The sequence below is a fragment of the Fundulus heteroclitus genome, unplaced genomic scaffold, assembly GCF_011125445.2.
Source record: "Fundulus heteroclitus isolate FHET01 unplaced genomic scaffold, MU-UCD_Fhet_4.1 scaffold_68, whole genome shotgun sequence".
NCBI lineage: Eukaryota > Metazoa > Chordata > Actinopteri > Cyprinodontiformes > Fundulidae > Fundulus > Fundulus heteroclitus.
Window position 1 is genome coordinate 987,516 of NW_023397121.1, and position 22,937 is coordinate 1,010,452.

Genomic DNA, 22,937 nt, shown 5'->3' on the forward strand with positions numbered 1-22,937 from the left:
CTGGACTCCCACCCACCAACTGGACACTCACCGACGAGTTGGACATTCACCCACCGGCTGGACTCCCACCCACCAACTGGACGTCCACCCACGAGCTGGAAATTCACCCACGAGGTGGACACCCACCCACCAGCTGGACACTCACTCACCAGCTGGACACTCACTCACCAGCTGGACACTCACCGGCTGGACTCCCACCCACCAACTGGAAATTCACCCACCGGCTGGACACTCACCCACCGGCTGGACGTCCACCCACCAGCTGGACACTCACTCACCGGCTAGACTCTCACCCACCAGCTGGACTCCCACCCACCAACTGGAAATTCACCCACCAGCTTGGCACTCACCCACCAGCTGGACATCCACCCACCAACTGGAAATTCACCCACCGGCTGGACACTCACCCACCAGCTGGACATCCACCCACCAACTGGAAATTCACCCACCGGCTGGACACTCACCCACCAGCTGGACTCCCACCCACCAACTGGACACTCACCCACCAGCTGGACTCCCACCCACCAACTGGAAATTCACCCACCAGCTTGGCACTCACCCACCAGCTGGACATCCACCCACCAGCTCCAGCTGGACGCCTCCCTGCTTCACTGAGCTGGATCCAGGCGCTGGTTCTGGTCCACAAAGCCAGTCAGACACATTGTTTTGCTAAAAATCTTTATTGTTCTTTCAAAAATAGATCAGCTCATTTCATCATTTTCTGCATTTCTCACAGTTTCCAGCGTATGAAAATATATTATTATAGCAAACAAGCTTCAACAGGACATTTTATAGAATACAACTGATGATTTAGCCCTTAATGGTCAAAATAATCTGAAAATGGAGACATTTTATAAAAGGTAAAATGCTTATAATGCCCTCTGGTCTCTATGAACCATGGGAAATGTAGTTTCCCCAGTAAATACCATGTGGCGTGTTATAAAGAGTGCTTTCTGTGTATAAATCTGTGATTCCCAAAGTGCAGGTTTTAATCTGAGCGCAGTGCAAAGCCTCCAGCATCAAACACAATAAAAAGGTTAAAGTTCAGCATGAAGCCAGGAGAAACACTGTGGGTGGAGCTGAGAACCTCCTGCATCCCACAGAAACTTTGGTTTGGGATGAATCTCCACGTTAAACCTGAGCAGAAATGACCAAACGGTCTAAAGTGCTTTAATGGCGTCAATGATCAGGTGTCTCCCCCCAGTGGTCAGACCGCTGCACTACACCCACCCTCTGTTATTCACGTAAAAACCCGATAACTCACATTCTAACGCGCTCTGGCCTTTAAACATGCAGCTAAAGTAGTTCATCAGAGCCGCGAGAGCTTCCACTCAGCTGCAGAGGCAGGAAGTTAGGATAAAAGTCCAGGACGTTCTCCAGGATGTTCTCCAGGACGTTCTCTGATGTCGAGGAGTCCACAGACACATTTACCTGCAGGTCTGGGGAGGAAGAGGGAACTTCTCTGGAAAAAATGCCATTCCTAACAGCAAGTTTTAATAATAATAATAATAATAATAATAATAATAATAATAATAATATTATTATAATAATATGGAAGCTCTTTATTCTGATGACGCCACCTTTTTGGCCCCGCCCACCCGCTCACTTTAATGTTTCAGAGCCAATTGGAGCTGATCTGCCTCGTTATGGTCTGCGTTAACGAGCCACTGAAGGGGAACAACTAGTAGAACTAAGAACACAAGCAGAGAACGTCAAAGAGAAGGAATCGTCATCATCATCCTCATCTTCATCACTCCGGGTTGCAGGTTGGATTCCTGAATACAAATAAGTTCATTTATCACCATTTTATCATCTGATCAACACATTTATTACATCATAATTTTCTTCTATCCTGAGAAATATCACAAATATTTTTATTTTATATAATAATAAATCCTATTATATGTAAAAGCATCAGTTTTAATTCTTAGTAGGATAATATATGATGAACTATCTTCACTGGTTGAATGTTACGATACAATAGTCTGTTATAACTAATAAGATATTAATTGACATGTATCATGAATTGGCACTATATAAGTAAAATTTAAATAATTTAATTTTTACTTACTGAAAGTCACAATGATATCCCTATCTTCCAATAAGCAGCATATTGTTAATAACTGTTTTTATTTAGGATGATATGACATTTCATTAGAATACATCAAAATGTATCTTCATACTTTTAAATTACTATTTAAGCATTTTAATAAATACTATGTGTATTAAAGTAATTTGCTGCTAAACTGTTTTCATTGCAAAATGTTTATAAAAAATGACTTTAAAGCATCTAGAAAACTACATTTTATGAGTATAAATGTTATATTAAGCCAATATGGAGAGAAACAGATAAAAACTTTCTAAAATTCATGAAAAAGTGTTTTTTAAAGAGTAAAGAGCATCAAAATGTTAATGCTGATTAAATCTAATAAAGCTGCTGAAAATATTCTTTAATTTAAACTATTTCAATTCATCACAACCAAGGACTACAAATCCCAGCAGCCCTCACCGTCAGTGGTGCTTCCTGTGGGGCGGAGCCTGGAAATACTCGTCAGGCGTGACGGTCTTGATCCCTCCGAAATAATCCAACACCCAGACCTGAAACACAGAGAAGGGGCGTGTCAGACCGGCCGGACCAGAACAGGTTCTGGTGGTAAACATTTTTACATGTAGTAATAATAATAATAATAATAATAATAATAATAATAATAATAATAATAATAATAATAATGTTCACTGTTAGCTACAGCTGCAGCATTGGGGGACTTTCTAGGGTGTTTTTATGTGGTCAATGTTAAATGTTGTACATCTGGCTTCTCTACATTTTACCAAGACATGTCATTTAAATCACATATTAAACAGGTTTCCAGAGTTTCCTTTTTTCACCTCAGGAATATCGCCAAAATTAGAAACATTCTGTCCAGGAGTGATGCTGAAAAACTAGTCCATGCATTTGTTACTTCAAGGCTGGACTATTGTAATTCTTTACTATCAGGAAGTCCACAAAATGCAGTTCAAAGCCTTCAGCTGATCCAAAATGCTGCAGCAAGAGTTCTGATGAAAATCAACAAGAGGGATCATATTACTGCTAATAACCTAGTTAAATATTTAAGAGAGGTTAAAAGTCTTTTAAATTAGCGCCGGATGTCCGCTAGCATAGCGGTATTAGCCTCTAGGAAAACTTACTGCTAATAACCTAGTTAAACATTTAAGAGAGTTTAACATTTTTTTAAATTAGCGCCGGATGTCCGCTAGCATAGCGCTATTAGCCTCTAGGATAACTTACTGCTAATAACCTAGTTAAACATTTAAGAGAGTTTAAAAGTCTTTTAAATTAGCGCCGGGTGTCCGCTAGCATAGCGCTATTAGCCTCTAGGAAAACTTACTACTAATAACCTAGTTAAACATTTAAGAGAGTTTAAAAGTCTTTTAAATTAGCGCTGAATGTCCGCTAGCAAAGCGCTATTAGCCTCTAGGATAACTTGCTGCTAATAACCTAGTTAAACATTAAAGAGAGTTTAAAAGTCTTTTAAATTAGCGCTGAATGTCCGCTAGCATAGCGCTATTAGCCTCTAGGAAAACTTGCTGCTAATAACCTAGTTAAACATTAAAGAGAGTTTAAAAGTCTTTTAAATTAGCGCCAGATGTCCGCTAGCATAGCGCTATTAGCCTCTAGGATAACTTACTGCTAATAACCTAGTTAAACATAACTAGGGTTTGTTTTAAACAATGTTTGTCTCGTTTCACTCCACCATCGTCCTATAGCTCTTTATAGTGTTATTACAGCATTAATAAGAGCATTAATGTCGATTTAACAGTGTTTGGTGTGACTTTAGGACTAACCCACCAAGCTAATGACCGGCCGTCCACCGCAGCGCTCTCTAGCTTCCTGACTTACCGATTTCAGTCTAATTATTTCCTGGAGAAATAATTCCGTTAATAGAATCAAGTGTGCTAAAGGTTATTGATTTCCATTTAGCAAATCCTTCTAAAAATGTTATTTTAACCAGGCCCCAGGTTCAGAGCGGGGGTGGAACCTGCAGAGCCAGACACGGCGCCGTACCTGAGAGATGTTGAACTTGGCGAAGAACCAGTTGTGGTCCGTGGGCCAGTCGATCATCTCCGGGTGCCGGCTGAACAGAGCTTTCTTGGCAAAGTCCGCCTCCGTCCCGTTCACCTGGAAGACAGCGGGTCAGGGTCATGTGACCGGGCTCCGGCAGAACACCTGGCTTTACCTGGGGGGAGCGGCGGGTACCTCGAGCACCGATCCAGACAGGATGATGTGAGCGCAGAGAGGACTCTGGGGGTCGAAGCCCTGCTGCCTGCAGTAGTCGGTCTGGGCCAGGGACATGGAGAGTGAGGCCTGGGGGTTCACCTGGTGGTGAAGGGACACAGGTAAGGAGGGGCAGGTGTACAACAGAACACCTGGAGGGACTCCTGCTGGCGTTAGCTGCTAAATTAGCATCTTAAACAGGTTTTAATCATATATTCTGATCTGTTATAAACAGGAACATTTTATGACTGGATATATCTGTATAAATTATCACACAATGACACATTTTATGCAATTATGTCTAAATAATGTCTCTCAAAAGTAAAGATCAATAAAAGATTTTTAATATTATTCCTGCTGGCGTTAGCTGCTAAATTAGCATCTTAAACAGGTTTTAATTATATATTCTGATCCGTTATAAACAGAAACATTTTATGACTGGATATATCTGTATAAATTATCACACATTGACATTTTATATAATTATGTCTAAATAATTCCTGTCATTGTAAAGATAAAAGATTTTTAATATTACTCCTGCTGGCGTTAGCTGCTAAATTAGCATCTAAAACAGGTTTAATTATATATTCTGATCTGTTATAAACAGAAACAACATTTTATGACTGGATATATCTGTATAAATTATCACACAATGACACATTTTATATAATTATGTCTAAATAATGTCTCTCAAAGTAAATAATTCCTGTCATTGTAAAGATAATTAAAATAAAAGATTCTTAATATTACTCCTGCTGGCGTTAGCTGCTAAATTAGCATCTTAAACAGGTTTTAATTAAATATTCTCATCTGTTATAAACAGAAACATTTTATGACTGGATATATCTGTATAAATTATCACACATTGACACATTTTATATAATTATGTCTAAAACAATTAAAACATAATTTTAATTATTTTCCATGTTTATGAACTAATATTGAAATAAAAGTTAATCGAGCACATGATTCGTTATGAAAGCGGTTATGAGAGCCGCCCGGTCACGTGACTCCGCTCCAGGCGCGTGACCGGGCTCCAAAGCGCTGCGTCACCGTCTCTAGAATGTGCTGCGTCACGCTGCAGCCTGACGTTACGTCAGGTGTTTGTGCGCCGCGGGGGCCTCACCTGCAGGTCCTGCACCGACACCTCCATGCGGGTGAGGTAGAGGTAGGGCACCCCGGAGCTGGTCCCGTGGGGCCCGTCGCTCACCGAGAACACGTTGGAGAACGGCTGGCCCTCCACGGGCCGGTGGCTGGAGATGGTGGCCATGGAGGCCCAGTCGCACTGGTGCGCCACGAAGCGCGCCACCCGGGCCACCTGGTCGTGAGGCGGGATCTGCGGGCCGCAGGCGGGGCCGCAGGAGCCGGGGCCGAGCCAGGCGAGGCCGAGGAGGAGCAGGAGTGTAGGCCGCAGAGAGGCGTTCATGGTCGGGCTCGGTGCTGCAGGACAGTCGCTGTCTGCGAGCCGAGGACGGCTAGATATAAGCGGCGGTGGCGAGTTCCGGGGCGGACTTTCACAATAAAAGCCCTGTAACAGGACACTTCCGGTCTTCAAAGTAAAAGCGGAATTAAGGGAGGGTGAACAGAGGAGCAGCAGAAAGGAGGGAAAGCTGATTTAAAAGCTTTTAGCGGTTCCCTGGTTAACGTTCCCCTGGAGAACCAAAACCCAGAATGTTCCCTGGAGAACCAATACCCAGAATGTTCCCCTGGAGAACCGAAACCCAAAACGTTCCCCTGGAGAACCAAAACCCAGAACATTCCCTGGAGAACCAATACCCAGAATGTTCCCCTGGAGAACCAAAACCCAGAAGGTTCCCTGGATAAGTACAACCTAGAACGTTCCCTGGTTAACGTTCCCCTGGAGAACCAAAACCCAGAACGTTCCCCCTGGAGAACTAAAACCCAGAACATTCCCCCTGGAAAACTAAAACCCAGAACGTTCCCCCTGGAGAACTAAAACCCAGAACGTTCCCCTGGAGAACCAAAACCCAGAACGTTCCCCCTGGAGAACTAAAACCCAAAACGTCCCCCTGGAGAACCAAAACCCAGAATGTTCCCTGGATAAGTACAACCTAGAACTGGAGAACCAAAACCCAAAATGTCCCCCCTGGAGAACCAAAACGTTCCCTGGTTAACATTTCCCTGTAGAACCAGAACCCAAAATGTTTCCCTGTAGAACCAGAACCCAAAATGTTCCCCTGTAGAACCAAAACCCAAAATGTTCCCCTGGAGAACCAAAACCCAAAACGTTCCCCTGGAGAACCAAAACCCAGAATGTTCCCTGGAGAATTTCAACCCAGAATGTTCCCTGGTTAACATTTCCCTGGAGAACCAAAACCCAGAACGTTCTCCTGGAGAACTAAAACTCAGGAAGCTGCAATAGGATCTCAGGATGAGTTGTTTTAACTTCTAAATACCAGACGGTTTTCTACAGGTGACGTTCCCAGGAGAACGTTCTCACAGCGACAGACGTTCTCCAGGAGAACGTCTTCACAGCGACAGACGTTCTCCAGGAGAACGTTCTCACAGCGGCAGACATTCTCCAGGAGAACGTCCTGACAGCGGCAGACATTCTCCAGGAGAACGTCCTGACAGCGGCAGACGTTCTCCAGGAGAACGTCCTGACAGCGGCAGACGTTCTCCAGGAGAACGTTCTCACAGCGGCAGACGTGCTCCAGGAGAACGTCCTGACAGCGGCAGACGTTCTCCAGTAGAACGTCTTCACAGCGGCAGACGTGCTCCAGGAGAACGTCCTGACAGCGGCAGACGTTCTCCAGGAGAACGTCCTGACAGCGGCAGACGTTCTCCAGGAGAACGTCCTGACAGCGGCAGACGTTCTCCAGGAGAACGTCCTGACAGCGGCAGACGTTCTCCAGGAGAACGTTCTCACAGCGGCAGACGTGCTCCAGGAGAACGTCCTGACAGCGGCAGACGTTCTCCAGTAGAACGTCTTCACAGCGGCAGACGTGCTCCAGGAGAACGTCCTGACAGCGGCAGACGTTCTCCAGTAGAACGTCTTCACAGCGGCAGACATTCTCCAGGAGAACGTCCTGACAGCGGCAGACGTTCTCCAGGAGAACGTCCTGACAGCGGCAGACGTTCTCCAGGAGAACGTCCTGACAGCGGCAGACGTTCTCCAGGAGAACGTTCTCACAGCGGCAGACGTGCTCCAGGAGAACGTCCTGACAGCGGCAGACGTTCTCCAGTAGAACGTCTTCACAGCGGCAGACGTGCTCCAGGAGAACGTCCTGACAGCGGCAGACGTTCTCCAGTAGAACGTCTTCACAGCGGCAGACGTGCTCCAGGAGAACGTCCTCACAGCGGCAGACGTTCTCCAGGAGAACGTCTTCACAGCGGCAGACGTTCTCCAGGAGAACGTCCTCACAGCGGCAGACGTTCTCCAGGAGAAAGTCCTCACAGCGGCAGACGTTCTCCAGGAGAACGTCCTGACAGCGGCAGACGTTACCAGGAGAACGTCCTCACAGCGGCAGACGTTCTCCAGGAGAACGTCCTCACAGCGGCAGACGTTCTCCAGGAGAACGTCCTGACAGCGGCAGACGTTCTCCTGGAGAATGTTCTCACAGCGGCAGACGTTACCAGGAGAATGTTCTCACAGCGGCAGACGTTCTCCAGGAGAACGTCCTCACAGCGGCAGACGTTCTCCAGGAGAACGTCCTCACAGCGGCAGACGTTCTCCAGGAGAACGTCCTGACAGCGGCAGACGTTACCAGGAGAATGTTCTCACAGCGGCAGACGTTACCAGGAGAATGTTCTCACAGCGGCAGACGTTCTCCAGGAGAACGTCCTCACAGCGGCAGACGTTCTCCAGGAGAACGTCCTCACAGCGGCAGATGTTCTCCAGGAGAACGTCCTCACAGCGGCAGACGTTCTCCAGGAGAACGTCCTCACAGCGGCAGACTTTCTCCAGGAGAACGTCCTCACAGCTGCAGACGTGCTCCAGGAGAACGTTCTCACAGCGGCAGACGTTCTCCAGGAGAACGTCCTGACAGCGGCAGACGTTGCCAGGTCTGCTGTAAACCAGCTCCTCCACCACAAAGCAGCTCAAACGGGTTCCTTTAATCAGACTTTATTAAAAAACACGGCAGAACGCGGAACGCCTCAGTTCTCCGCGGCGTCAGCCTCGCACACGTCACACAGGTTCTCCTCCAGGTGCAGCCACCCCCGGCAGCCGTTGCTGCGGCACAGGCAGGCCACCTCCTGGTTCTCCGCGGCGCCGTCGGCGGCGTAGTTCCAGGTGAGCTCGGTGCCGGCCTTGATGACCCTGAAGGACACAGAGGAAGGTCAGCACACCTGAGGGGGCGGGGCCTAGCGGGGCTCCGCCCCCCGCTGCTCACCTGCTGGTGAAGAAGGCGATGACGGGGAAGGCGGGGTCGTGGCAGTCCGTGAAGACGTTCTGGATGAAGAGGTTGGGCTGGCAGCTGTGCTGTGGGCGGAGTCAGCAGAACGTGGTTAAGGCGGGTCAGAGAACCGGGTCAGAGAACCAGGGTCTGGGAACCGGATCAGAGAACCGGATCAGAGAACCGGGCCAGAGAACCGGATCAGAGAACCCGGTCAGAGAACCGGATCAGAGAATCGGATCAGAGAACCGGGTCAGAGAACCGGGTCAGAGAACCGGGCCAGAGAACCGGGTCAGAGAACCGGATCAGAGAACCCGGTCAGAGAACCGGGTCAAAGAACCCGGTCAGAGAACCCGGTCAGAGAACCGGATCAGAGAACCGGGTCAGAGAACCCGGTCAGAGAACCCGGTCAGAGAACCCGGTCAGAGAACCGGGCCAGAGAACCGGATCAGAGAACCGGGCCAGAGAACCGGATCAGAGAACCCGGTCAGAGAACCGGGTCAAAGAACCCGGTCAGAGAACCCGGTCAGAGAACCGGATCAGAGAACCGGGTCAAAGAACCCGGTCAGAGAACCGGATCAGAGAACCGGGTCAGAGAATCGGGTCAGAGAACCGGATCAGAGAACCCGGTCAGAGAACCGGGTCAGAGAACCCAGTCAGAGAACCCGGTCAGAGAACCGGATCAGAGAACCCGGTCAGAGAACCGATGATTAAAGCAGCGATGAGAATCTAAAGAACAAATCCTTCCTGGTCTCAGACCTGTTACACGCATCATCTGAGCTGAATTTACCTGCAACGTGATTAATAAACGCTGATCATTCTCAACGTTCCACAGGTGGACAAACCGCGTTCTAGAACATCTTTAAACGAACAGGAAACCAGGTTCTTCAGGGTGAAAAGTTAGCAGCTAGAGAGAAACTCACCCCAGGTGCTGATAACCAGCAGACCTGGCAACCTCCAGCTTGCTCTGCAGGAAAACTTAAAAACTATCCAGTTAGCTTCTGACCAACTTCTGCAAACAGAACCAGGAGAACCTCAGCAGCGACCCAGTGGGGGCCCAGTTAAAGCTCGGTACCGCTGCTTTAAACACAGGCGGAACCGTCTCAGCCCGCTTGTCCTGGTTCTGATGGTTCTGTCTGTGTTAAGCCTCTAAAAGCGAAGCTTTATGAATTTAAGCGGCTGCTTTGGCCCATGAGGCCCGGTGGACCAGAACCAGCAGATGGTACCAGCCTCCCTCTGGACCAGCCTGGGTTCTGGGTTCCTCTGACCTGAAACGTTCTGGTTCTGCTCAGGTGAGAGGCGTGTAGCTCCTGTGGGTCCCTGAGGTTCTGACTGAGGTTCTGGCTGAGGTTCTGGCTGAGGTTCTGGCTGAGGTTCTGACTGAGGTTCTGGCTGAGGTTCTGGCTGAGGTTCTGACTGAGGTTCTGACTGAGGTTCTGGCTGAGGTTCTGACTGAGGTTCTGACTGAGGTTCTGACTGAGGTTCTGGCTGAGGTTCTGCCGGGTCAGGACCTAGAACCCTGTGGTGGACTCACGTTAATGAAGCGGCCCACGTTGCCCTCCCAGGACGCGTCGATGACGCAGACGTCGTCCCCCGCCGCCGCTCGCTTTAGGCTCCGCCCCCCGTCCTGCGCCTCCATGGCCACCGTCACCCTCACCTCAGACAGCCCGCCTGCTCAGAACCAGCAGAGAACCGGGTCAGAACCGGGCTGCCGCTGACACCCCCCCCCCCATCATGTGGTCTGGGTTCTACCTGCTGATGGAGACGTCGGTCTGGAATCTGTGAGCGGCGCCGTCTGGACCTGATGGAGAACCACAGGAGTTACTCAGAGGGCAGGGGTCAGAGGTCAGAGGTCAAAGGTCAGGGGACACCGTACCTGGTCCGGGTCCTGAGGCGCGGCGCCGGACTCGCCGGGCTTCTGGATCACCGGTACGTGCTGCGTGGCCCGAGGCGAGCCGGGCAGCGCCAGCGTGTCCAGGACCGGCGTGGCCGGCCACTCCGTCACCACCTCCACCTCGTCGTCAGACGGCGGCTCCGCCCGCGCCTGCTTGGCGGCCGGCGGCGCCTCGGGGCTCCGGTCCCTCTGCAGAACCACGCCTGTTCAGGGAAACCGGGTTTTAGCAGAACCACAGCCTACAGAACGCCTACGGCACGTAAAAACGGCCAGAACTAGCAGAACAACCAGGGATAATGAGATTAATTACTCATTAATTAATGAGTAATTAGTTACTAACAGGTAAATTTAGAACCATGATTGAACCGTAAAACGTTCCTACAGAACCACGTCAGACCGACCCAGAACAATCAGACCTGATCATCACGGCACAACGGGAGCTAAAGTTTTATTAAACGTGTTTGTCCTTGGTTTGAGCAGCTAAATGCTAAATGAGACTATCTACACCTGAAGTCAGTCAATCACACCTGAAGTTAGTCAATTACACCTGAAGATAGTCAATCACACCTGAAGATAGTCAATCACACCTGAAGATAGTCAATCACACCTGAAGATAGTCAATCACACCTGAAGATAGTCAATCACACCTGAAGATAGTCAATCACACCTGAAGATAGTCAATCACACCTGAAGTCAGTCAATCACACCTGAAGTCAGTCAATCACACCTGAAGATAGTCAATTACGCCTGAAGTCAGTCAATTACGCCTGAAGTCAGTCAATTACGCCTGAAGTTAGTCAATCACCCCTGAAGTTAGTCAATCACCCCTGAAGTTAGTCAATCACCCCTGAAGTCAGTCAATCACCCCTGAAGTCAGTCAATCACCCCTGAAGTCAGTCAATTACCTCTGAAGTCAGTCAATTACGCCTGAAGTCAGTCAATCACACCTGAAGTCAGTCAATCACACCTGAAGTTAGTCAATCACCCCTGAAGTTAGTCAATCACCCCTGAAGTTAGTCAATCACCCCTGAAGTTAGTCAATCACCCCTGAAGTTAGTCAATCACCCCTGAAGTCAGTCAATTACCTCTGAAGTTAGTCAATTACCTCTGAAGTCAGTCAATTACCCCTGAAGTCAGTCAATTACCTCTGAAGTTAGTCAATCACCCCTGAAGTTAGTCAATTACGCCTGAAGTTAGTCAATTACGCCTGAAGTTAGTCAATTACCCCTGAAGTCAGTCAATCACCCCTGAAGTCAGTCAATTACCTCTGAAGATAGTCAATTACACCTGAAGATAGTCAATCACACCTGAAGATAGTCAATCACACCTGAAGATAGTCAATCACACCTGAAGATAGTCAATCACACCTGAAGTTAGTCAATCACACCTGAAGTCAGTCAATCACACCTGAAGTCAGTCAATCACATCTGAAGATAGTCAATTACGCCTGAAGTCAGTCAATTACGCCTGAAGTTAGTCAATTACGCCTGAAGTTAGTCAATTACCCCTGAAGTTAGTCAATCACCCCTGAAGTTAGTCAATCACCCCTGAAGTTAGTCAATCACCCCTGAAGTCAGTCAATCACCCCTGAAGTCAGTCAATCACCCCTGAAGTCAGTCAATTACCTCTGAAGTCAGTCAATTACGCCTGAAGTCAGTCAATCACACCTGAAGTCAGTCAATCACACCTGAAGTTAGTCAATCACCCCTGAAGTTAGTCAATCACCCCTGAAGTTAGTCAATCACCCCTGAAGTTAGTCAATCACCCCTGAAGTCAGTCAATTACCTCTGAAGTTAGTCAATTACCTCTGAAGTCAGTCAATTACCCCTGAAGTCAGTCAATTACCTCTGAAGTTAGTCAATCACGCCTGAAGTTAGTCAATTACGCCTGAAGTTAGTCAATTACGCCTGAAGTTAGTCAATTACCCCTGAAGTCAGTCAATCACCCCTGAAGTCAGTCAATTACCTCTGAAGATAGTCAATTACACCTGAAGATAGTCAATCACACCTGAAGATAGTCAATCACACCTGAAGATAGTCAATCACACCTGAAGATAGTCAATCACACCTGAAGTTAGTCAATCACACCTGAAGTCAGTCAATCACACCTGAAGTCAGTCAATCACACCTGAAGATAGTCAATTACGCCTGAAGTCAGTCAATTACGCCTGAAGTTAGTCAATTACGCCTGAAGTTAGTCAATTACCCCTGAAGTTAGTCAATCACCCCTGAAGTTAGTCAATCACCCCTGAAGTTAGTCAATCACCCCTGAAGTCAGTCAATCACCCCTGAAGTCAGTCAATCACCCCTGAAGTCAGTCAATTACCTCTGAAGTCAGTCAATTACGCCTGAAGTCAGTCAATCACACCTGAAGTCAGTCAATCACACCTGAAGTTAGTCAATCACCCCTGAAGTCAGTCAATTACGCCTGAAGTCAGTCAATTACACCTGAAGTTAGTTAATTACACCTGAAGTTAGTCAATCACCCCTGAAGTTAGTCAATCACCCCTGAAGTTAGTCAATCACCCCTGAAGTCAGTCAATCACCCCTGAAGTCAGTCAATTACCTCTGAAGTTAGTCAATTACCTCTGAAGTCAGTCAATTACCCCTGAAGTCAGTCAATTACCTCTGAAGTCAGTCAATTACCTCTGAAGTCAGTCAATTACCTCTGAAGTCAGTCAATTACCTCTGAAGTTAGTCAATTACGCCTGAAGTCAGTCAATCACACCTGAAGTCAGTCAATCACCCCTGAAGTTAGTCAATTACCTCTGAAGTCAGTCAATTACGCCTGAAGTCAGTCAATTACGCCTGAAGTTAGTCAATTACCTCTGAAGTTAGTCAATTACACCTGAAGTCAGTCAATCACACCTGAAGTCAGTCAATCACACCTGAAGTCAGTCAATCACGCCTGAAGTTAGTCAATTACCCCTGAAGTCAGTCAATTACGCCTGAAGTCAGTCAATTACGCCTGAAGTTAGTCAATCACCCCTGAAGTTAGTCAATTACGCCTGAAGTCAGTCAATTACGCCTGAAGTCAGTCAATTACGCCTGAAGTTAGTCAATCACCTCTGAAGTTAGTCAATTACGCCTGAAGTCAGTCAATCACACCTGAAGTCAGTCAATCACACCTGAAGTTAGTCAATCACCCCTGAAGTCAGTCAATTACGCCTGAAGTTAGTCAATCACCCCTGAAGTTAGTCAATTACCTCTGAAGTCAGTCAATTACGCCTGAAGTCAGTCAATTACGCCTGAAGTTAGTCAATCACCCCTGAAGTTAGTCAATTACCTCTGAAGTCAGTCAATTACGCCTGAAGTCAGTCAATCACACCTGAAGTCAGTCAATCACGCCTGAAGTTAGTCAATCACCCCTGAAGTCAGTCAATCACCCCTGAAGTCAGTCAATCACCCCTGAAGTTAGTCAATCACCCCTGAAGTTAGTCAATCACCCCTGAAGTTAGTCAATCACACCTGAAGTCAGTCAATCACACCTGAAGTCAGTTAATTACACCTGAAGTTAGTCAATCACCCCTGAAGTTAGTCAATTACACCTGAAGTTAGTCAATTACACCTGAAGTTAGTCAATTACACCTGAAGTTAGTCAATTACACCTGAAGTTAGTCAATTACACCTGAAGTTAGTCAATTACACCTGAAGTTAGTCAATCACCCCTGAAGTTAGTCAATCACCCCTGAAGTTAGTCAATCACCCCTGAAGTTAGTCAATCACCCCTGAAGTCAGTCAATCACCCCTGAAGTCAGTCAATCACCCCTGAAGTTAGTCAATTACCTCTGAAGTCAGTCAATTACCTCTGAAGTCAGTCAATCACACCTGAAGTTAGTCAATTACACCTGAAGTTAGTCAATTACACCTGAAGTTAGTCAATTACACCTGAAGTTAGTCAATTACACCTGAAGTTAGTCAATTACACCTGAAGTTAGTCAATCACCCCTGAAGTTAGTCAATTACCTCTGAAGTTAGTCAATCACCCCTGAAGTTAGTCATTTACGCCTGAAGTCAGTCAATCACCCCTGAAGTCAGTCAATCACCCCTGAAGTCAGTCAATCACCCCTGAAGTCAGTCAATCACCCCTGAAGTCAGTCAATCACCCCTGAAGTCAGTCAATCACCCCTGAAGTCAGTCATTTACGCCTGAAGTCAGTCAATCACCCCTGAAGTCAGTCAATCACCCCTGAAGTTAGTCAATCACCCCTGAAGTCAGTCAATCACACCTGAAGTCAGTCAATCACACCTGAAGTCAGTCAATCACACCTGAAGTCAGTCAATCACACCTGAAGTTAGTCAATCACCCCTGAAGTTAGTCAATTACACCTGAAGTTAGTCAATTACCTCTGAAGTTAGTCAATTACCTCTGAAGTTAGTCAATTACCCCTGAAGCTAGTCAATCACCCCTGAAGTTAGTCAATTACCTCTGAAGCTAGTCAATCACCCCTGAAGCTAGTCAATCACCCCTGAAGTTAGTCAATTACCTCTGAAGTTAGTCAATTACCTCTGAAGTTAATTACACCTCCTGCACCTGATGGTGAGCTGCTCTTATTTTAGGGTCAAATCCAGTAAAAACAGACACATTTAGGAACGTGTTCCTTTAGTTCCCTCTGTGCGGTGCAGTCAGAAGCTAATAGAAACCTTAATGAGGCCCAATTAGCCGCCTCACCTGCGTAGGTGCAGATGAAGGTGCCGCGGTCCAGGTCGTCACGGCAGCGCACCCCCCAGCCCCGGTCCTCCGTCTGGTAGACCTGCAGCCGGACCCGCAGGCCCCTCTGGACCAGCCGGTTCTGGCAGCGGGCGCGGTCGCAGCCGCACCACGGCCCGCATTCGTACAGCCTGGAGGAAGACGAGGAAGAGGAGGGTTAGCGCCGGTTCCCTGGGGGGGCGTGACGCCTCTGGCTGAACTTGCTCACCCCGATTGGACCGGCTCTGGCAGCCGCTGGTGTCTGTAGCCCTGCCCCCCCGCCGTCATGGCCGCGCAGGCGCAGCCGGCGCCGCAGCCGTCAGTGCAGTCGCAGCAGGCGAGGAAGAGCGTGGGACCGCGGGTCAGGAAGCAGCCGTGCGGCCAGCGGTCCTTCCTGTAGCGGAAGTCGGCGGGCCGGGACTCGTCGTCCCCCATGCACAGCTCCACGGGCGTAGGCTCCGCCCCCCGGCTCAGGTCCCGCCGCTGCGGGGTCGGCGAAGCGGCCGACGGAGCCGGGTCCAGCTGGACCAGGTGGTTGAAGGTGAAGAAGTCCACCTGGGAGGAAGAGGAGCGGGTCAGACTGTGCTAAGCTAGCTGTGCTCCTGTGCTAAGCTAGCCGCGTTAAGATAGCTGTGCTAAGCTAGCTTCGCTAAGCTAGCTGCGCTACTGTGCTAAGCTAGCTGCGTTAAGCAAGCTGCGCTACTGTGCTAAGATAGCCGCGCTAAGCTAGCTGCGCTACTGTGCTAAGATATCCGCGCTAAGCTAGGTGCGCTACTGTGCTAAGATAGCCTCGCTAAGCTAGCTGCGTTAAACAAGCTGCGCTACTGTGCTAAGCTAGCTGCGATAAGCTAGCTGCGCTACTGTGCTAAGATATCCGCGCTAAGCTAGGTGCGCTACTGTGCTAAGATAGCCTCGCTAAGCTAGCTGCGTTAAACAAGCTGCGCTACTGTGCTAAGCTAGCCGTGCTAAGCTAGCTGCGTTAAGCAAGCTGCGCTACTGTGCTAAGATAGCCACGCTAAGCTAGGTGCGTTAAACAAGCTGTGCTACTGTGCTAAGCTAGCTGCGTTAAGCTAGCTGCGCTACTGTGCTAAGATATCCGCGCTAAGCTAGGTGCGCTACTGTGCTAAGATAGCCTCGCTAAGCTAGCTGCGTTAAACAAGCTGCGCTACTGTGCTAAGCTAGCCGTGCTAAGCTAGCTGTGTTAAGCTGGCCGCGTTAAGCTAGCTGCGCCAGCGCCGGTCTGAGGCCCACCTGCAGGATGTCATAGCTCTCCGTCGCCGTCAGGAAGCACGCCACGTCCTCGAAGCTGCGCAGGCTCTGTCCACACGGCGCCTTGTAGATGACGTCCCAGCCGTCCTCCGGAACGTCCTCGTCCTGCCGGAACCGGATCAGCAGCGGCATGGTGGTCAGCCGCTTGAAGCCGCACAGCAGTGGCACCTTCAGGGGGTTCTGGCCGTGCAGCAGCGACCTGGACTCGGGGGTCCTGGGCGAGATGGGCAGGCAGGACTGGGGACAGACAGAGAGGTCACCTTTTGGGGGGGGGGGGGGGGGGGGTGGGGTCTCGGTTCTGCTGGAAGGGGCGGGCTTACCTTGCAGCAGGGGTGAGGGTGGTACTGCAGCTGGGCCGGGGCCAGAGGCGGCAGCAGCTCCTCCCTGCCAGCAGGGGGCGGCCCCCCGTTGAACAGCTGGACGGGCGCCGCCGGCAGCAGCCCCCCTGCAGACCAGAACCACACGGGTCAACCAGAACCCCGACGGCACGCGGACCAGTCCGGACCGGAGCCTACCTGAGCCGATGACCACCTGCACCACGGACAGGTCCGGCAACCCTGAGGGGGGGCAGTCCAGACACTCCAGCAGCTTCTGAGCCCGCACGTACTCTGAGGAACAGAACCGGCAGAACCGTCAGGAGAACGGCCGGGGCCGCCGTCACCAGGCCTCAGGGCGGGGCGCTACCTTTATCTGTGGCGGTCCTCTTCAGCAGAACCTGCTTCAGGTGGCCCAGACACTGGAAGACCCGGGAGAAGACCTGGTCCACGTCCTTCTCCGCCCAGAAGGCCTTAGCCCTCTCTGCAGGACAGACACCAGCGTTTATTTAACCGCAGGCCGGATTATTACCATCAGCCTGGACTTAGAGAGCTCCGTCTGCTGCCTGGAGATTAAATCTGGACCATCTGTGAGATTCTGGGTTAGAACCTGCATGGAGGTCAACACAGCTACCAAACCCATTCATCACGTCTAACCCGTCTAGTAGAGAGGCCAGCCTGTTAGCATGGTCTAGTCAAAGTTCTGACCTAAATACACTGAGCGTCTAGACTAGACAACAATCTAAGACGTTCCCTGTCCGGTCTGACTGGACTTGAGCCGTTTTACACAGAATAATGGCAGTAAACCCAGTGTAGTGCGTGGATGTGATGTGAAGGAGTCCAGTGGAAATAAAAAGCTTATAAAGAACAAACAGATCTCAGGGTTTTCACAAATAAAACAACAGGGTGTGTAATTCATCACATAGAAAACACAACTGACCGGAAACAGACCTAAAAGCATCAGACTCAGCTCCAGATGCTGGCTTTACACCCGAGGAGCTGTTGGAGACTTGCCCTAACCAACATGGCGGCCACTAGCATCAAGCTAGCGCTGAAAATCACTGCTCTGCCGCTGAAAACGGGAGTCACGTAGCCCCACAGTGTGACCACACGTCTCCCCGCCTGGGTGTCCGTGGGCGCCACCGTGGATTCTGCCCTGGTTTAGTCTTACCCACGTCCCGTGGATCCAACACGTCCCCCATGTCCACGGACGGCTAGCAGCGCTCTGCTAGCTCCGGCTGCTGACTATCGGGACCGGAAGCTAACCGGTCCCCGGGAGGCTTAGTTAAACTAGCAGAGCCACTAACCAGCGGTACCCGGTTAACCCGGAGCGGGTCAGACCCGGTTCTGCTGGTTCTGACCCACTCAGACCCAGAGAGCTTCTATTGTCCCTTAATGTGGAAAACAGAGCCGCTTATTACACGGAGACGGGAGCTTTGGTCAGATAAATGCACAATTAACGACCAGTTTAAATTAAGTTAAGTTTAAATTAACCACCAGTTGTGGTTTAAATCAAGTTACGTTTAAATTAACCACCAGCTGTGGTTTAAATTAAGTTACGTTTAAATTAACCACCAGCTGTGGTTTAAATTAAGTTTCACTGCAAACAAGCTGCAGCACAAAGACCGCATGGCGGCTGGAGCCTTCTTGGGTCCAGTGGGCCGCCGTAGGAAGGCTGGGCTTTAATCCCTGGGTTCTGTCTGACAGGTCACGTTATATTTGACGTTTCTAACTGCATCAACGTTTCATAGCGAGGATCTTTACAAACAACAGTCCAACATAATAACATAAAATACTGATCCACTAAATAAATATCTACAGCTACAGTCAAACATCAGTCACACTGATACTTAAAAACAATAAAATGTAACTCTTAAATAACTGTTAAATATCGGGAAACACGCGAGTGATCTATTTTTATAAACAATCTCAGCCATTCATTTCAAAATTAAAGTAAAAATGTAATTCCTCTGCCTGCCAGTCAACACTCGGGGCGTAGCGGCGTAACTGGGCCTCGCGGTTTGCCGTACTGCTGCTTTGTTTACCAAACGACACCATGCACAGCCCTCTACGTCATCGCTTGGGTAACGCGGTTACATATGAAGCGTAAAGCGGCAGCTACATAAGAGGAGGGAAGGTGCTGTTTACTGCCAGGCAGCAGCTGCACGTCACTTCCGGCTCACTTTTATAACACTTTCATAACTTCAGATGAGGAGCGGAGAGAAGACAGGTGAGAGGATTTCCCTGCCAGGTTCAGGTCTACCTGTTGTTTCATCTTATCGCTGTGACAGGATGTCAGTGGGCTGCTCTGGTCTCTGGTCCACTGTGACGTGGGCTGCCACCTGTGCTGTGACGTTTCTGAGGGAACAGGTAAAACGTCTGCTCCTCCTCCCCAGGTGAAGCTCGCCTCCGGCTGTGAGATGTCTGCAGTAAGGCGGTCAGTGAGCGAGGCCTTCTGGGCCATGTGTGCTGCAGACTCCATGTCCATGCCGGTCCACTGGTACTACAACATCCAGGACATCCGCAGGGACTTTGGAGGCTGGCTGTCAGGCTTCAGCGCTCCGGCAGCCAGACACCCGTCCAGCATCCTCAGCCTGTCCAACACAGGTAACCTCACACCTGAGGACGCTGCTTCCGTTGTTGCTGTACGCTTTTAGAGTTTCTATTAAAGGTTAAATAAAAAATGTATCCAGGCTCCGGTTCTGATCAGAGCTTTACAGCCACAGGAAGAATGTTTATCTGAAACCAGCCACATTCAGCAGCTGTGGGCCTGGTGGTGGCAGCGTGGTGCTGTGGGCCTGGTGGTGGCAGCGTGGTGCTGTGGGCCTGGTGGTGGCAGCGTGGTGCTGTGGGCCTGGTGGTGGCAGCGTGGTGCTGTGGGCCTGGTGGTGGCAGCGTCATGCTGTGGGCCTGGTGGTGGCACCATGGTGCTGTGGGTCTGGTGGTGGCAGCGTCATGCTGTGGGCCTGGTGGTGGCAGCGTCATGCTGTGGGCCTGGTGGTGGCAGCGTGGTGCTGTGGGCCTGGTGGTGGCAGCGTCATGCTGTGGGCCTGGTGGTGGCAGCGTGGTGCTGTGGGCCTGGTGGTGGCAGCGTCATGCTGTGGGCCTGGTGGTGGCAGCGTCATGCTGTGGGCCTGGTGGTGGCAGCGTGGTGCTGTGGGCCTGGTGGTGGCAGCGTCATGCTGTGGGCCTGGTGGTGGCAGCGTGGTGCTGTGGGCCTGGTGGTGGCAGTGTGGTGCTGTGGGTCTGGTGGTGGCAGCGTCATGCTGTGGGCCTGGTGGTGGCAGCGTCATGCTGTGGGCCTGGTTGTGGCAGCGTCATGCTGTGGGCCTGGTGGTGGCAGCGTGGTGCTGTGGGCCCGGTGGTGGCAGCGTCATGCTGTGGGCCCGGTGGTGGCAGCGTCATGCTGTGGGTCTGGTGGTGGCAGCGTGGTGCTGTGGGCCTGGTGGTGGCAGCGTCATGCTGTGGGCCTGGTGGTGGCAGCGTGGTGCTGTGGGCCTGGTGGTGGCAGCGTCATGCTGTGGGCCTGGTGGTGGCAGCGTGGTGCTGTGGGCCTGGTGGTGGCAGCGTCATGCTGTGGGCCTGGTGGTGGCAGCGTCATGCTGTGGGCCTGGTGGTGGCAGCATGGTGCTGTGGGCCTGGTGGTGGCAGCGTCATGCTGTGGGCCTGGTGGTGGCAGCGTGGTGCTGTGGGCCCGGTGGTGGCAGCGTCATGCTGTGGGCCCGGTGGTGGCAGCGTCATGCTGTGGGCCTGGTGGTGGCAGCGTGGTGCTGTTGGTCTGGTGGTGGCAGTATGGTGCTGTGGGCCCGGTGGTGGCAGTATGGTGCTGTGGGCCCGGTGGTGGCAGCGTGGTGCTGTTGGTCTGGTGGTGGCAGTATGGTGGCCCACAGCACCTGCTTAGCATAGGGGCTAGCTGCCTAGTATCACTGCTAGCTATTTAGCATCAGTGCTAACTGCTTAGCATAAGGGCTAGCTGCTTAGCATCACTGCTAGCTTCTTAGCATCAGTGCCTGCTGCTTAGTATCAGTGCTAGCTGCTTAGCATCATTGCTAGCTACTTATTAACACTACTAGCTGCTTAGCATCACTGCTAGCTGCTTAGCATCAGTGCTAGCTGCTTAGCATCAGTGCTAGCTGCTTAGCCCAGTCATGTTATAAAAACCCTCATTAATGAATGAATTCTAACATGTTTCCATCTTCCACATGCTATCATGTGTCACGTTGCAGCCGGCAGCGGACGGACCGGCTGGTCCACTGGTGCCAAACAGGCTGACGTTGTCGGTAACGTCATCCTGCATGATAAGCTGGAACTGTGGCGGTCCTCTAACGGCTCGGTCCACTACCACCAAGGTACTGAAAACATCAGCTGAATATAATTAGTTAATTGGTTCTTTGTGGCGCTCTGTGTGACAGTTAGCTCTTCCTCCCGTCTGGTTCTGCAGGTCTTCAGGCCGGAGACAACACCCTGAACGTCCTCTGCTCCCTCCGAGTAGCTCGGACCATCGTGTCCCGCAGGTTCAGCGACGTCTCCCAGCCGGAGGCTCGCGCCGCCGTGTTGTCCGACTACGTCCAGTTCCTGACCACGCCCGGCTCACACGCTGACACCTACGCAGAGTCCAACCACCGCTCGTTCTTCGCTGACTGGCAGCACGGCAGACCGACCTCTCCCGGCGAGGTAAACCTCATCCTCCTCATCCTGCTGCTGATGGCGACCACAGCCGCTCTGATGGCGCTCTCTGTGCTCTGCAGGTCCTGAAGTTCGCAGAGAAACGATCCAAACAGATGCTCAGCTCTCGGGTCGCTGACAGCCAGCTGGACGCCATCGGTTGCCTTCCCATGATCCTGCCCTTTGTCCTGTTGTCTGCCTCGGCCAATGAGGATCAAGCTGTGAGCGAACACGGATCGTGTCCGTCTCCAGCCGCCCCTCAGGACCCCTCCTCGCCTCTACCTCCTTCTCTCCTCAGGTTGCAGCAGCGGTAGAGTTTGTGAAGCTCACCCATCCTCACCCCAACGTGCCCGAGTACGTGACGATCTACAGCCGGGCGCTGCACGCCGTTCTGGGCGGGGCCAGCGTTCGCCGGCAGGCCGAGTCCGCTCTGAGGAGCCTGGAGGCGTGGGACGCCTGTCAGAGCTACAGCCGCAGGGCCGCCAGGTCTGTGTGAAGCAGGGAAAACCGCGGTAGTCAGGCTGAACCCCCATGCTCAGACTGAAAGAATCGGTCTTACTCTCAGGTTCTCTGCGTCTTCTGAGGAGAGGCTGAAGGTCCACCAGAGCGCCGTGAACTCCCTGGGTCTGGCCTGCTACAACAGAGGTGAGGATCTGCTCAGACCAGCCCTAGCTCCACTTTAGCTAACGATGCTAGCTTAACGTGAACCGTTGACCCATCAGGGGCGATGTCCAGCCTGTTCTACCTGGCCTACGAGTTTCACGATGACCCCAGAGGAGGAATCCTGGCCAACACCAACTGTGGAGGTTGGTCCACGTCTCACCTGATGTGGAAACGTTAGAGTGCCGAGAACCTCGCCCTGTGGAACTCCACCTAATAGTTCTGCTGGTTTGTTCTGGTCTCCAGGTGAGAACTGCAACCGCGGGGCGGCGCTGGGGGCCCTGCTGGGGGCCGGCGCCGCCCACAGCGGTGGGGGCATCCCCCAGGAGTGGAAGGAGGAGCTGAGGGATGCCCAGGAGTTCCTCCCCGACATCCTGAAGGAGATGCTGTAAGAGGAGCAGCACCCCCTGGAGGACAGGAGGAGAAGTGTTACAACGCACTGCAGACAATGATTCCAGCACCTTTTGTTTACATTCATTATGAACTTATAGCTGTAGATTTCTATTTAACAACCGGAATGCAGACATTTTTTATTCCTGAACAAAAAGCATGTAAACATTTGTTCACTACAGCTTCATTAAATAATTATATTTATTATTTTGTGCCTTAATGTGTTTCCAGTTTGAAGCCTTTGAATGAAAACAAACATGCATGTGATCAGTTAATAACAATAAAGGACAAAACGGTGGATTCCTTGTGTTTTTATTTCACATCTCAGAACAGTTTGTCCTGCATCTGTCAGAAGATTTAAACTATTACTGATAAATTTATCCAATAGACTGATTAACGTTGCATTCTCCACTTTAAAGCAACGTT

General features: G+C 50.6%; 3 protein-coding genes across 4 annotated transcripts; 1 reads left to right on the top strand and 2 right to left on the bottom strand.

The window, feature by feature from the left end:
- Positions 1–664: 664 nt before the first annotated feature.
- On the bottom strand, positions 665–5,933 carry creg1 (cellular repressor of E1A-stimulated genes 1). The gene is made up of 5 exons (XM_036133740.1): positions 5,400–5,933; positions 4,256–4,375; positions 4,064–4,177; positions 2,510–2,598; positions 665–1,775 (listed from the first exon to the last, which is right to left on the bottom strand). The coding sequence occupies exons 1-4, from the start codon at positions 5,697–5,699 to the stop codon at positions 2,512–2,514; spliced, it is 621 nt and encodes a 206-aa protein (XP_035989633.1). The 5' UTR covers positions 5,700–5,933; the 3' UTR covers positions 665–1,775; positions 2,510–2,511.
- LOC105923738 lies at positions 4,318–22,809 on the top strand. Its single transcript, XM_036133739.1, has 9 exons — positions 4,318–4,395; positions 19,193–19,403; positions 21,023–21,145; positions 21,238–21,470; positions 21,545–21,682; positions 21,760–21,947; positions 22,027–22,106; positions 22,184–22,267; positions 22,368–22,809. The coding sequence occupies exons 2-9, from the start codon at positions 19,217–19,219 to the stop codon at positions 22,511–22,513; spliced, it is 1,179 nt and encodes a 392-aa protein (XP_035989632.1). The 5' UTR covers positions 4,318–4,395; positions 19,193–19,216; the 3' UTR covers positions 22,514–22,809.
- Positions 8,345–18,584, bottom strand: setdb2 (SET domain bifurcated histone lysine methyltransferase 2). Of its 2 annotated transcripts, none has more exons than XM_036133738.1 (12): positions 17,748–18,584; positions 17,167–17,280; positions 16,998–17,090; positions 16,803–16,927; positions 16,465–16,719; positions 15,443–15,768; positions 15,196–15,365; positions 10,508–10,728; positions 10,384–10,432; positions 10,166–10,302; positions 8,629–8,717; positions 8,345–8,555 (listed from the first exon to the last, which is right to left on the bottom strand). In XM_036133738.1, exons 1-12 carry the CDS (start codon positions 17,755–17,757, stop codon positions 8,393–8,395), a joined length of 1,752 nt encoding a protein of 583 aa, XP_035989631.1. In that variant the 5' UTR covers positions 17,758–18,584; the 3' UTR covers positions 8,345–8,392. The 2 variants fall into 2 exon arrangements, with proteins under 2 accessions (XP_035989631.1, XP_035989630.1); XM_036133737.1 differs by having other exon boundaries at positions 17,968–18,580.
- Positions 22,810–22,937: the final 128 nt, after the last annotated feature.